Source organism: Pelecanus crispus, chromosome 5 (assembly GCF_030463565.1).
Source record: "Pelecanus crispus isolate bPelCri1 chromosome 5, bPelCri1.pri, whole genome shotgun sequence".
In the NCBI taxonomy this organism is placed as follows: Eukaryota; Metazoa; Chordata; class Aves; order Pelecaniformes; family Pelecanidae; genus Pelecanus; species Pelecanus crispus.
The window spans coordinates 52,181,031-52,194,910 of NC_134647.1; the positions used below are offsets into that span (position 1 = coordinate 52,181,031).

The following is a 13,880-nucleotide window of genomic DNA, read 5'->3' on the forward strand; positions in this document are numbered from 1 at the left end:
AGACCTTTCAGAGAAATGCTAAGCTAACCCAGAAGAATTTCAAGTCTGAGCAGATGAAAAAACCCACACCATTTGCCCCCAAACCTCATGGCTTGTGGGAGACACACACCCATGTTTCCACCAGTCCTGGGAACCACCTGGCAGGGAGAACCAGCTTTCTGATAACCAGGTTTCAGACAGACACCTTGCTGTAGTGTGTTTCTTGGATTTTTCTGGTTTGTTTGGGTTCTTTTTTTTTATTAAATACAATACTGCCACATTATTCTCTGAAGGCCTCTGACAGTGCTAAAGCAATTTTCCACATAAATCATTGTAATGCTAACGCTGCAGTTTACAGACTCATCCTTAAAAGAAAGCCTTTACTATTTACTGCCACAGCAAACAGAGAAAAGAAAAGTTAAGCTCTGATGACTGCTCTGTCTGGGGGCATAGTAAATGGAAAATGTATTCCTTGGCCCAATTCTAACAAAACTTAATATACTTGTGAAAACCGTGTAAATACTTTGTACTTAAGAAAACTAAGTGTATAAAAACACACTTAGCATACTGAGGTACATGTACATTCACTTTGCAAACATGCTGAAAGTCCCCTGGATGTTAAAGCAAAACTGAGTAACTAGCAATTGCAAAGCCTTGAACATGTTTTCACTGAACACCCTTCTCTGTATAATCTGTTTTTCTTGAAGCAAATAAGGGAAAAAAGGACCGAATGTGGTAAATTTTGCTTGTGAGCATGCTTCTAAGCAAGGTAAGAAAGCTCTCCCTCACTGGGCTTATGATCGCACTGTGCGCACCTTTCCAAATAAGACGGTCAGCCCGCGATGGAAGATGCACAGCTTCGGTACCAGCCCTGCATTGGTCCCCCAGCCCCTGCCCACACCACAACCGACGGCTGCCACCGTGTGGATGCTGCATGGCCACCGCAGAGCTGCCGGCCCAGCCAGGCTCAGCGCAGGTCCCTTGGGCGAGCTCGCTGCCAGGCTGGGGAAACCTGGAACTGGAGAGCAGGGCATTGGCTTGCCCCTTCATCCCAAAAGGCAGCTGTAGCTTTCCTAATATTGCACCAGAATTTTTGTAGTAATACAACGTAGTGTTGTTTATGGTCTTTTATTAGTACTCAAGAAGTCCATTCATTCATAAATATGCTTGTGGCAAGGTTCTCAGCAGAATACTACTGCTGCTCAGTTTCAGGTTTTTTCAGCCCATTCATATATAGTCTTTAATTATGATTTTCATCCTGTTACCATAAACCCGGTTTTATTTCCCTTCTAAACAAACATCAAGGTTTTGCAGATAAGGAACATATTTCCATCTTCTTCCTTTGCAAACATTAAGCTAATACGTTGTAAAAACCTCTTTAAGTCAAGCAGAGCTTCTGGAGTCCAGTGCATAAACTTCATGTAGGGTTACAGCAATGCAAACCAAACACCCTTTATCCTGTCTGTTTGTAACAGCAGTTTGTTTTTTTAAAAAACAAACTAAATTAAGTACAAGGACATTTAACTTCTGGTCAATTTGACTTTTATTCTTAAATATACTTAAAATACCCCTTTAAAATACTTTTTAAAAAATTATGAGGATTCCTTACTTATTAACCTTATATTTGCTTAGTATTTAAATGCATTTGTCTCAACAGCAACAGCTAAGCAGCAAAACTTACTTTTTGTCATTATTTCATTAGCGTTTCCTACAGCATGCCCAGGAACACCTTCAGAAGTCAGTGCAGTCAGCCAGATAATAACACTTTTCACAGCATTTCACTCAGTTAAAAAGCTTTTTAAACCATCCCAATAATTAATTTGGCCCATCTATGGGTACCTAAAAGCTGCCGTATTATCTTAAGCTGCCATCAGAGACACACCTCATTGACCTTTACAAACTCTCCGAACTCGAGTCTATTCATTTGGATGAAGAACAATGGTGAACAGAGTGTGTTGGCCAACACATACTACATGCAAACTCTTGGTTAACAAATTCAAACTTTAAAAGGAACTGTTTGGACAGCCAGAAGCTACTGAGTTACTGCAGCAGCACTTTCAGCAGCCCTGCTTTACCAAAGCACTTAAGGACATGCTCAGATGTGAACAGTCTCACTCAGCCCACATACTAAAACCCCCAAAAATTTCTTAAATGCTTTGACAAATAAAAAGCATGAGCAGGGGAGAACACTGAGTTGAAAGCCAAGTTATTTTTCAGTTAAATGCATTCAACTACTGATTCTAACACTGGCTTGGAGGGAGGCCCCACAGTATCTTCATTTTAACAGCAGTAACACGCATACTTTTCAAACATATATTTCGCCCACGAATTATAATGCCTTCAAAACAGGAGCAAGATTTACTGCCCTTCCAGCATTTTCCAACCAAATACCACAAAAATGCTGCTCTTGCAGAATGTCAAGGAGAAGAAAGGGCAAAGGAGCAAAATCCAATCCGTGCTGAAGTTGGTAGCTAAGGAAGTCTGTCTACATTGCAGTGAGATTCCCATCTGCATTTCATTGCAGCTAGTGTGAACCTAATCAGTGCAGGTTAAATATATATCAGATCAGTGATTATTGTGCTCTGACCTCTGTGGTTAAGTCGGACATTATACATTCCTGCTACATATTCCAGTAGTTAAGGAATCAATGCTGCTTTAAAAAAACCCATGTATTCTATGCTACACTACACATGCCTCCATTTCTTCACATAGTGCAAATTTTTGGGGTCTTTCAACAAACATTCAAGCTGTTCTGTCACTGTCCAAATGGCCCCTTTGTAAGGCATTAGATCAAGACTCAGAAAACCCAAGTTCAATTCACTATGTCATTGTCATGTTTCTTTCAAGACCTCAGGTATGGCTACTTTGGATCTCCTGCTCCCCACGTATAAAATAGAGATGATACTACTTTCCTCCTTCAAAAGGTTGCTGTGAACAAATACATTTAGATTTGTGAAACGTGACTGTAAGAAGCTAATGGGTCCTGCACATATACCATGCAGAAAAGATTTCCCAATTAATCTTGCATCATTTTTTTCCACCACCACCAGCTCCAAACAAGCTACCACCAGCTAATTAAATCCCCCAGGGTATGCTTCCACAGCTGCTGAAATCAGTCTAAGGTTAGAGCTGCTGGCAGGTCCCAGCCTCTCCCTATCCCATGTCCTCCCTTAAGCCTGACCCCTAAGGGGGCTGGTCCATGGAGCTAAACTAGAAGAAACTAATTCTGTTGAAAGATAGTCAACAGCATTTCACCAGCTTAAGTGTCCAGACTGGTCCATAGGAGGCTCAGATGACCTTCAGCAGCAGTGCACAGGACATGACCACCCCACGCAGGAGAGGATACAGAGTTGTTGTTGGCAAAAACAGAGCAGTCGAGTAGGCTTTACCACAACCACGCCCTCACTGGTGTTTAGCACTGTAAACAGAGCTTCCAACACTCAAGAGTTCAAGCACTTACAGTAAAAAAACAACTCAGCTATTTAATAGTTGCCATTACAACTGGATCCACCAACAACATTTAAAACCACCACAGATTCTTAAAGGTACCAACACCAAGCAAGGTGCATGTTTCTTAAAGTTCTAGAACTGCATCACTTACAATGCAACTATACTAACAGGAATAGGACTGAGTCTACAACAGGCTTCATGCTTTATCACAACAGCTCCAGATACTCACTGGCACCTCAAAGGTTCTGCACTTCATCTTGACCAACACCAACACGAATAAAAGGTCCTATTGTGGTACTTGAGCACCTTTGCAGATCAACGATAATCACACATTCACAAAACTTTTTGGGAAGCAACTGCAAAGTGTCATACATGCACAGACCATAACTTGTTTAATATGGGTTATTAACTCAGCCTCAGCAGCCTGTATCAGCATGAGATGCTCTGTCAGAGCCGCAGTCTGTCTTACCTGGATACTATGCTGGAGCCATTGTAGAGGTCACTAGCATAAGACAGTGTTGCCAGGGGTCGGACAGAATTGTAGCGCGTGAACTTGGATAGACACTCCTGAAACTCATCCAGCTGGCTTGTGGTTCTGCTGTCATCTAGGGAGACACAGCAGCATTGGGGAGAACAGAAACAGAATATGATAAACTCAACAGAAAAAAAATAATAAAGTGTCATGTGAAGACATGCATCTACCTCTGCTTGTTACTTGGGCAAGATTCTTGGTCAAGAACAGGTTTCTTCTCCCACCTAGCATTCCCTGAAGGCAGTATGATTTTTCAGAGCACACATTAAATCTTTCCACTGCAACACTGGGTGAACCTGCTGTGCTGAGGATCACAAATACAGCTCTCCTGGTAGATAAGCTCATTTATTTTATTCAAATTCAGAGCCCATGGGCCATATAGATTATTAACAGAAAACCTTAAAGCATAATCAAAATGCACTGTGAAAAACATGTCTAGTTTTCTATGGAAGTGAAGGTATATTCCTTCCCCCATACTTGAGCTACATTTGGTGTCAAATACATTAAAAATACTTCTAGTAAAAAATATTTGTCTTATTACTCCAAAAGCAACAGAGCTGAGGGAGAGTTGTTTCAGGGCTGGAGAACGAAGACAAGCATGAAACCAGAAGACTCCCTGTACTATAAGTTTTGTGAAAATTATGACCTTCTGCAGACAAGGTGAAATTAAGCCAGCTTGAATGATGATGATAAATATTCTGTGGGAAATGGAACAGTTTACTACAAAAGTTAAAACTAAATTGCAGTGTAGATAGCTGAAAGTCATTCCCCGATTCCTCAGAAGTTCCAGCTTTTCTCAGTATGAACAGAAATTTATGTAAACCATTTTCAGATTTACTATTTCTTAAATAAGGAAAAATTCCTAACTTATGGTGATGCTGCATGGGCAAGCCAGCCTTCCTAAAACGATCATGCATCTGCAGTCACACATCATGTAGAGCCTTCAGGCTTGGTAACAACCCCCAGAATTTGCAGCACTTCTCCCTTTCCTCCTCCAACACTCCCGCATTTGCTTTGTCTTTTTGCACCAGTGCAATGTAAGGGAACTACAGCTATGGCTGCTCTCACAGCACTAACACAGCACTTCAGTTTACAGTTAGTCCAGTTTGCAAATCACATTACTGCACATCTTGCCTCCTGTTAACCCACAGCATTCACTGCAGCAGCAGAGAAGCCATACACATGACTTGCTCACATAGCTGAGATCAAATTCCACCCACTAATTAAGTTACCCTTATCTGTTTCCGTATCAGCAGCATAAAGAAACAACAAAGCTCCACTTACTAGAAAGCTCTGGAAATACTGGGGTGAAAAAATGAAAAGGTTGATCTATAAAAGCATAATACAGCTGTGATTTCTTGTGGGAAAACAGAGAATAATCACTTTCTGCACTCTGGTAATTCCTTGCCATCAAAAATTATCTTGCCCTACACTTGTAAGGCATTTTGAAGTGTCCCTTATATGCTACTTAATGTTTGATCATATAAAGGAACAGTAAGGCTAGTAATTAGCATGTTTAGGATTACTAGCATATACATTACCCATGTCAGATGGATCAAAAGGGGCAAAATGAACAAAGTACTGCTCCAAATTAAAATCATCAGTACCTGACCACTACAGAAAACAGCTTGAGATGAAGCATGTAAACATCAGTCAGTGTTTTTCAAAGACTGTTTCCTCCTTCAACACTTTGATAGGACAAATAGCTGCTACTCTTCCACTTTCCTCATTTACAGATCGAGCACACAGTCCTCCTATAATTTATTCTGTATCTGTGCCTGGAAAACCAAATGTTATTTCTCAAGACATTTTCCTCAAAGTGCAAGGCCATTTCATAATTACAGTTATATTATGTCTCCACTCCCTACTAGAACAGTCATAGGCACCTCTTGCAAAAAGCTTTAAATCCATATTAAATCCTATTTAAAATGTGTCAAAAAGCAGGAATGACTTAAGAGAAGAAAGATTAATCAAGTATCACAGGTCATCCCTTATTTAGGAAAAAACCTGCACTTGCAAATCTTCCGCTCTTGGTGCAGCTGACACATATGAGCACAAGAAATAGTTTCACTGCATTCATATTTATAGTTCCAATTATGAAGAAAGATGTCTTCTAGAAAGGGATGCTGGGAAGAGCCCCATTTGTTATCCTTGGTTAATAAGTATTATTTTAACATAAACACAGTTATGCATCACCAAGTTAGCACCACATGAAAACATTTCAGTGTGATCTGTGAAGTACTGTATTCTGCAAAGCATTTGCCAGCACTTCACAGGAAACTGGCTGGTCACATACAAACGGCTTCTCCGATCTTCCAGCTACTGAAGCACCCTCTAAACATACTATATTGCTTGTTAAAATTATTTTGCTGTGCATGATGAGACCTGAGTCAGTCACTGCTCTGAAGTAGGTGGCAGATGTAGATATATCTAAGAGTGAGCTCCCCTAAGACATGTTGCAGCCTTTAAACTTAAAGCAAATCTATTTTTTTAAATTTAAAAAAGTAATAACAGGGTCTCATTTTAATTTATTTATTTTAAAGTGAATAAAACTTAAACTAAATTAATGAGAGAAAAAAAGCAGGGGTTTCCATCCCAGCTCTCTTGCTGATCTGTGTCCTGGGAGGTTGGTCCTTGCCTTCCAAGGCTACAAGTAAAGATACTCTGCTGCAGCAACCTCTGCCTCGTTCCCTCTTGTCCCTAGATTTCTCCCATCCCCTGAGGGCTGGCCGGTCTCTGCTCCTCACTGCAGTCTGTCACTCTTGGCATGAGCTGCAGCTCACAGGTTGGTGCTGCAAGTCTCTTGTCTGCCCACAACCCATTGCCTGAAACTTTTTTCCCCCAAAGCTGGTTTCTTCCCCAGATGGGCCACAGAGCAACGCTCCTTGCCCTCAAGACATATGCGGCCCATTCGTTTAAGAGAATCCTATCATGTAATTAAGGACCATCCATCCACTAGGTAACAATTACTCTAGCTGCTGTCACACTGTTACTCAATTATGAATGAGGCAATCTAGACAATTGTGAAAACAGTTTCTAATTCTACAAAACAAGCCTTTGATTTAAGGTGTGCCCCATGAGACAACAACACTGCTGCACACTCAGCTTCTATACTCCAAGCCATTTGTTAACCAAGACTCAATCTAGACAACATAAAGGATAACCTCAAAGTGTCCTATTTACATGCTAAATACAGGAGAATTTATAAATACTCTGCAGTATTTCAATAGCAATGATTTTAACTACTGTGTTTATACCACATCTAGTAGAAAGACAACCCAACCACTGTTTTCAAACATTTGCATCTTCAGAACAAGCATCAGTGAAATTGTTTATTCTGGGTTATGCCCTTCACAGTACAGGATTACAAAGCAATACATGTGCCCCTCCAAAGTGACAGGATTAAATTTTCTAAATTTAGCAACCACAAAGATTGGTCACGGAAAGCAAAACAGGATGATCTGAGTAACACATAAATATGTATAGCAATGTTCCCATGCAGGGAAGAAGTGAAAGCTACTCTTAAAAGAGTCTTTTCTGAGGACTAAGCACTGTAAGAGGTAACTGATGTCAGAAGCTGAACACCACACAAGAAGAACTCACCTGAGACACGTGTCATCCTGGTGGAAAAATAGCACTGCTCTAGGTCCTCAAAATGAGCTGTGAGCCGCTTGCGTCGTGAGGCTAGTGTGCTGTTATACCATGGCTGCTTTTTGGTCTGAGTGGAGAAGAGAGAACACTTCAGAAAGTTGAAGCCAGGCCTGGGTTTCATTTCAACAGATTTTACCAAATTATAAACAATTTATACATTATATGTGAAGGGTCAGAAGTGTAAAATGACAATAAATGAAGATCTTGCTCACTGTCAACAGTTATTCTTAGAGTCCTATGTTACACCCTTTAACCTGACAAACAAGAAAAGCTGCTTTTAGATAGTTCTTGTTTCCTGAACCTTTGCAAGTTTACCAATTGCAGCCTCACATGCAGGACAGACAGCAGCAACCCTTGGGGAGTCATGTCTTGCATTTATACAGATAGACGGCAGAGGCCACAGATACCAGGTTTCTAGCTTCACAAATCAAACAGACTGTACAACAAATACTTCCAAGATCCCTGGCAGACAGCTCATTAAAAAGAGAAGGAGGTGTTTACTTTAAATAGTTAGTTACAGAATAATTTCTTTTCAAGCAACTCGGTAACTCTCCATAAAGCTAAGCAAATAAGGATAGAAGCAGAAGACACTATGAAGTTCAAAGGTTAATTGAAGAGAAGTCCATGAAACTCATCATTAAAGCCTTTTCACAACCTACCCAAGCAGTAATAGTAAGATGTAGAAGCAAAGGACTGAAACTACATAGGTAAACTCTCCTCCTGAGGCAAAACAGAAAACACAGTACTTCTCGGTTTAATCACTACTAAGGAAAAGGAACCAATTCCTCTACTACACAAAAAGGATGAAGAGCACCTTGCTTTAGTTTATATTTAAGAAGTCTCACATATCACATATTCAAAGCTTAATAGGGAATTTTTAAAAGATTTGAGAACCACCAAGCTCCCTAACAAACAATATCCCTGACTATATACAAGGTCTACAAAGCTACTCAAAGGCACTAACAAAAGGCACTCTGCATACAACTCCCCCTCAATCCAGGCAGAACTGGCTGCCCTCATTACAACCATCAAGCAAGCCAACAAGAACGAACTAAGTTCAGAGCCCATTCAAATTCTGTTTTTACCTGTATGAACAATAATGTAACATTTTAGGGAAAAAAGCAAGCCCCAACCAACGAAACCTCCAGACGCCACTTCCCATGTGAAGCCTCTGGCTATATATTGATATAGAGACTCACACTGGCATGTTGGCAGCACCTATGGTCTACACAGCTTGTTGCATCTTGAAAGCAACTCCAATCTCAACTAGAACACTGGAAAGTACTCCTACCTTGACACCATTTAACTACAATTTTCCAAAACTTCACAGCTTTAAGAAATACTTCATGGAACACTTATAGCATCTTCCTATTAATTTTGCACAGCAGCCTGCAAGGTCTCCAGCCTCTCTCAGCAAAACAGGAGTGATTAAGGCTCAAGATGACTTCAAGCATTGAAGAGCAATCATTTCAGTCTCAAGTTAAGATGAGCTGCCTGCGACATGATGAGCGATATAACCCAAGCCGAAGTCTGATCTGCCAGATGAGCCTAGTCCACACCAAGGTGGAATCAATCATGGTAAGTATTTGCCTGCTGTGCAATACAGCTGCTGGGTCTCCAGAGGAAGATGCCCCCAGAGCAGGTCTCAGGCTGGCACACGGTGACCCAGCTGTGCTGGGAATCAGTCTGCATTAACTCATCTTCACCAGATCCTCCCCAGCTAAGCATTTTAAATTGCTCATGTTTTACCAAAACATTTATTGATAAGCCTGCTCTCTGGCTATTTGTTAAGCAATGCTGGGAAACAGGGCAGGGAGGGGAAGGGAAAAGGGAAGAAACATACCCAAGCAATTTTTATTCAACTGCTAAAACTGCTATGGTTGACCTAGTTGAGGACATTAGTTAGGACTGCTCTGTTATCAAGAGTGATTTTACTGTCTGAACTCCATTAGGTGCTCCGAAGAGTCCACTAACAACTGTGGAAAAGCTTCATAGCTACACACAAGCTCCTTAGTTCTAGTAGAAAACAAAGGTACTGCCACTAAATACTGCCTGCAGAATTCCCCAGGGCCTATGTGACTTGTCCACTATTTACTTCTGAAGCTCAGCTTCTGGAAGAAAACTGTCCTGTAGCTTTGTGATACATAAATTCTTCCCTAAGAAAATGTTCATGAGCAAAGTAATTATATTGAGAAAGCTATGCTGTCCATCCTAGCATAGCTTCTTACTGCCAGCAGTGCCCAATCTGTGATTTTTGCCATGACTGACAATTAGAAAAAAAAGCACAATCGAATTTATATTTTTAAAACTATTTTTATGGTAAAGTCTTGCTGAAATTAGACTACCTTTGAATTAAGTGTTTAACTTCAAGAGTTCTCTTTCAACTCCCCATCCAAACATATATCAAATTTTAATTCAAAAATTTGCACTAGAGAGTACAGATCTTGCACTCCTGAGGACAAAAAAAAATTGCATTTGAGGACAAAAAAGATTATTCTCACACAAATAAGGCTATCATACAGAATGAGTAGAAAGTCTACGTTGTTTGTTTTGTGTGCTTACCACTGGTACAGCTATGCTATTAATTTTGTCTTTGAAATAGAAAGAAAAGTACTGAGACAAGCAGTGTCAGTGGAAAACAAATACATTGTACTGTATCAGAGTCCCGAAGGTAAGAACTCCATCCACATTTCACTTGCCCTCTGAAGTGAGGTAGAGCTACAATTCTTTGTTCAAGCAAAAATCTCCCAGGCCACAGTAGCCGGAACAACAAGTATTTTTCCACAGATTAAGAGGGAAATTTCTAATTACCAATTAGTTGTACAGCTACAAACCCCAAAACCTGCATGCACACATACATGCATATCAGCCCAAAATTCAGGTGTTTTTCTTTATATCAGTTACTCCATGAAATAAGATCCAACCACTTCTGTTAATTTACCAGTTTGATACTGCTGTGTGTCATGGACAGTCCACCACCACCAGAGAGCACCAAAGGCATGAGCTGGCACATAACCAACAGTCCATCTGTCCAAATCAAAACTGTTCAGCTTTTTTGAAGCTGTGAGCTGGTTATCACTGTCATCTTCCCAGCCCAGCTGAATCACTGAGCCACAAGACTACAGGAGTGCTGCCTGGCATTCAGGAGGCCTGGTGGATCAGACAGTTTGGAGGCTGCCTGCCAAACGGCTTCACTGTATACCCAACTTTTTACCCTCTATATGAATTTATAATACAGTTTGTAAGGCCCTAAACAAGGACAAACTACAAAACATCTATATGTTTTGAGAATGAGTGTTTCTTGTTTTGAAAGCCAAGCTTGATCCAAAGCTATTTAAGTCAATGAAGAGGGTCAGGGATTTCCCTCCCTTCCCAAATGCTGCCCACTTGGGAGAAGAGATGAAGAGAAAAAATTATCCCCTCTTCCCTGGAAGAGTCAGCTTTGGGAATAAAGTCAGATATCTAAATATATTACATCAGATTTCTTTGATGGCATCAGCATGGACACGCACAATCATGCACGGTCATTCCTACAGCTGTAGTCTTGGCTCCAGTTTGCCCACACAACCAGTTAAAAGCATTTACAAGACTCGAGATGACCCGTACCCTGGAGATGGGCAGTCGTGCCTAATCTCTGCCCACCCTCCACATTCACTCTCCTGTCACCCTTGTACACAGACATACGTATTACCTTACCTGAGAACTGCCGCTGAAGCCTGGAGGCTGGCTATACTCCGTGGAGTCAATAATACTACTGCAAAACCAAAAGAAATAGTCTGCTTAAATCACTGTACAACCATCCTTTATCATTTTTAACCTGTTTGCTATTCCCCCCCTTACATTCTGCAGCATACTTGCCTTTAAAACTCATTTTACAGACAGGGAACACAAGGTTATTTTTTGTTTGGGAGGGAATTTTTTTTTTTTTTTTAAATACAGCGATCTCCTAGAGCAGAATGCTGTCACACAGAACTATGTGTAGTGCAATCTAATAATTTCTAATAAGAATGCAAAAGCATATCTTTTGTATGAAATATGCAGGATAAGACATTCTGAAAATAACATGCTAAAGTAACATTGGCTTTCAGTTCCTTTCAACAAAGAGAAGTTTAATGCCATGACACTTGAAACAGCACTGTGAAGAGAAAAGCTAGAGACATCAGCTTAAGACAGACAGTAGTATTCCAGACATCTCTGAAGACACACAAGTAATGAAATACAGAAATAAACTAAAAAATACTGACAGCCAGGATTACTATTACTAGAAAATGCTACACCATATATAACTACATAGTATTTATAATGACACAACATACCTTAAATCACTGTTTTCAAAACATAGCATACATATGCAAACTCAAGAGATTTAAGTTTCAAAACTGCAAAAGGATCTACTGATATAAGCAGAAAACAGGTGGTTCAGTATTCTTGCACATATGGGCAAAATACTTAGTTCTCACAAAGCCAGATGAAAGCACCCTTATCATTCAAAAATTTAAAATACTTTTAGGACAAGTAAAAGTTAGTACACAAGAACACCGTTTTATTAATTACAGAGAACACATTACAAACAGCACCACGATTTGTTTCTAAAAGTCTTTATAATTCACTTGCTTCTACTATGTCATTTGCTTTGGACAGAAAAGAAACTATCTAGGTACATTATTCTCAGTCTTACTTATGAGGTAACCTTAGATTTAAGCATTGCTTGGGAAAACTGAAGGTTTGTTTAAAAAGCTGCCAGAACACAGCTATAGGTCCTGGTTTTGTAAAAGATGATTGTACCTATTGATGTTTATGTAACAGCTGCCAGAACTGATGCATAGACTTGACATTCTTGGTCAAAACAAGTGGTTTGGCTGAAATGCCGCTCAGGGTACCCATAAGTCTAGAAGGATGAAACACTGGTAGTAGTGCTTAAATATTTCTCTGAATGTTTTAACACTCCCCTGGAGGCGTAGGGAAGTAGAAACAAAAGATGAGAGATGATTTTAAAGTCTCATTAGTGGTTAACTTGTAAGATGAGATTGATTTGGCTTATGTTACAGGCAAGACAAAAGCTGCAAACGAAGAAAATCTGAAGGATAAAAATCATTATTTGCTGCAAGCTGTTGCAAGGGAGACAACAACAGAGCTGCTTCAGGCATGGTTGGGGACAATGAACTTTAAATTAGAATGTGGCCACACGAAGTAACAAAACATGTACAGCAGATCTTGCCAGGAACTGCATGAATAAGATGCTCAGCTGGAAAGCAATGAAAAGGTACTCCACTCTGAGACAGGTATCATGGCAATTAACAGCAAAACACACAGAATTATAGTGTCTGGTCTCGTTTTGCTGCAGGTTGTCTGGTGCTGTAAAGCCTTCAAGAGTGCAGATGTCATCTCCCTAACCAGAATACAAATTCAAACTAATTTCTGTGTGGTGCCTGTAGCTGAGTTAACTAGCATATGCTTGAATGTTTTTCCTTTTAAAAACAGGAAGCAAATAATCAGAAAATTACAAAGGTTCCCTCTGAATTCTTTTTAAAAGCTGTAACATTAGGTTCAATTAGGAAATTCAGCTACACTAACACGACATATTTAAAACCCTGGAACAAGAACAACAAAAACACAGCAACCTGCAGACTATAAATCCCATTTGTTACACCCTTACGGGGGTGGGAGTAATTAGAACAAATGGCAGGGAAGGAGATCAGAATTTCAATAACTGAATCAGAGTTACCAGGCAACTAATTTTTAGATCAGAATCTTTCCCCAGAAACTCCTTTTAGAGTGATAGTTTGTTGTTTGCTATTACTGCCTGAATATGTAGTCACAGAGAAGTTGCTTATTTGTATCTCCTGTTTGCACCATTTACTGGTAGCAAAAATAGCACATGCGCCTGTTCAGAAAAACCCTACACAGAACTATTTGTTCTTTTCCCTTATTCTTCCCCTCTTGTTCTCTATTAGTATACATGCCCAGCAATCTGCAATACTGTAAACAAGTGCTGTGCTATTACCCAATTTAGTATTTCATCATACCCTGTTACCCTGTACAAGCATAAGAGAAAACACGTGTTTCTTGAAGCCAAGAATGTATTGAACACGATAGCTGTACTTGGGGTTTTTTTGCTAAAGAACTTATGAAGGAAGATGGAGGGAGGCACATTTTGAAGGTGTTGAGTGTGTGTGTGGGGGGGGGGGGGGGGGGAAGCTACAAACAATTAAAGGAAACTGAGAATTAATGAAGCAAGCCTGTGATTTAGAGGAAGTAGATGAATAAG

The 13,880-nt window shown here is 40.1% G+C and overlaps 1 protein-coding gene across 4 annotated transcripts in view; it reads right to left on the reverse strand.

The window, feature by feature from the left end:
• Nucleotides 1-13,880, reverse strand: part of COP1 (COP1 E3 ubiquitin ligase) — a 136,042-nt gene that overhangs the window by 90,364 nt on the left and 31,798 nt on the right. For all 4 annotated transcript variants that reach the window (XM_075710115.1, XM_075710117.1, XM_075710118.1 and 1 more), the window contains exons 9-11: nucleotides 11,309-11,366; nucleotides 7,565-7,679; nucleotides 3,899-4,034 (exon numbers count right to left, since the gene is read on the reverse strand). In XM_075710115.1, coding sequence (XP_075566230.1) covers nucleotides 3,899-4,034; nucleotides 7,565-7,679; nucleotides 11,309-11,366 — 309 coding nt within the window. The remainder of the gene's footprint in view (nucleotides 1-3,898; nucleotides 4,035-7,564; nucleotides 7,680-11,308; nucleotides 11,367-13,880) is intronic.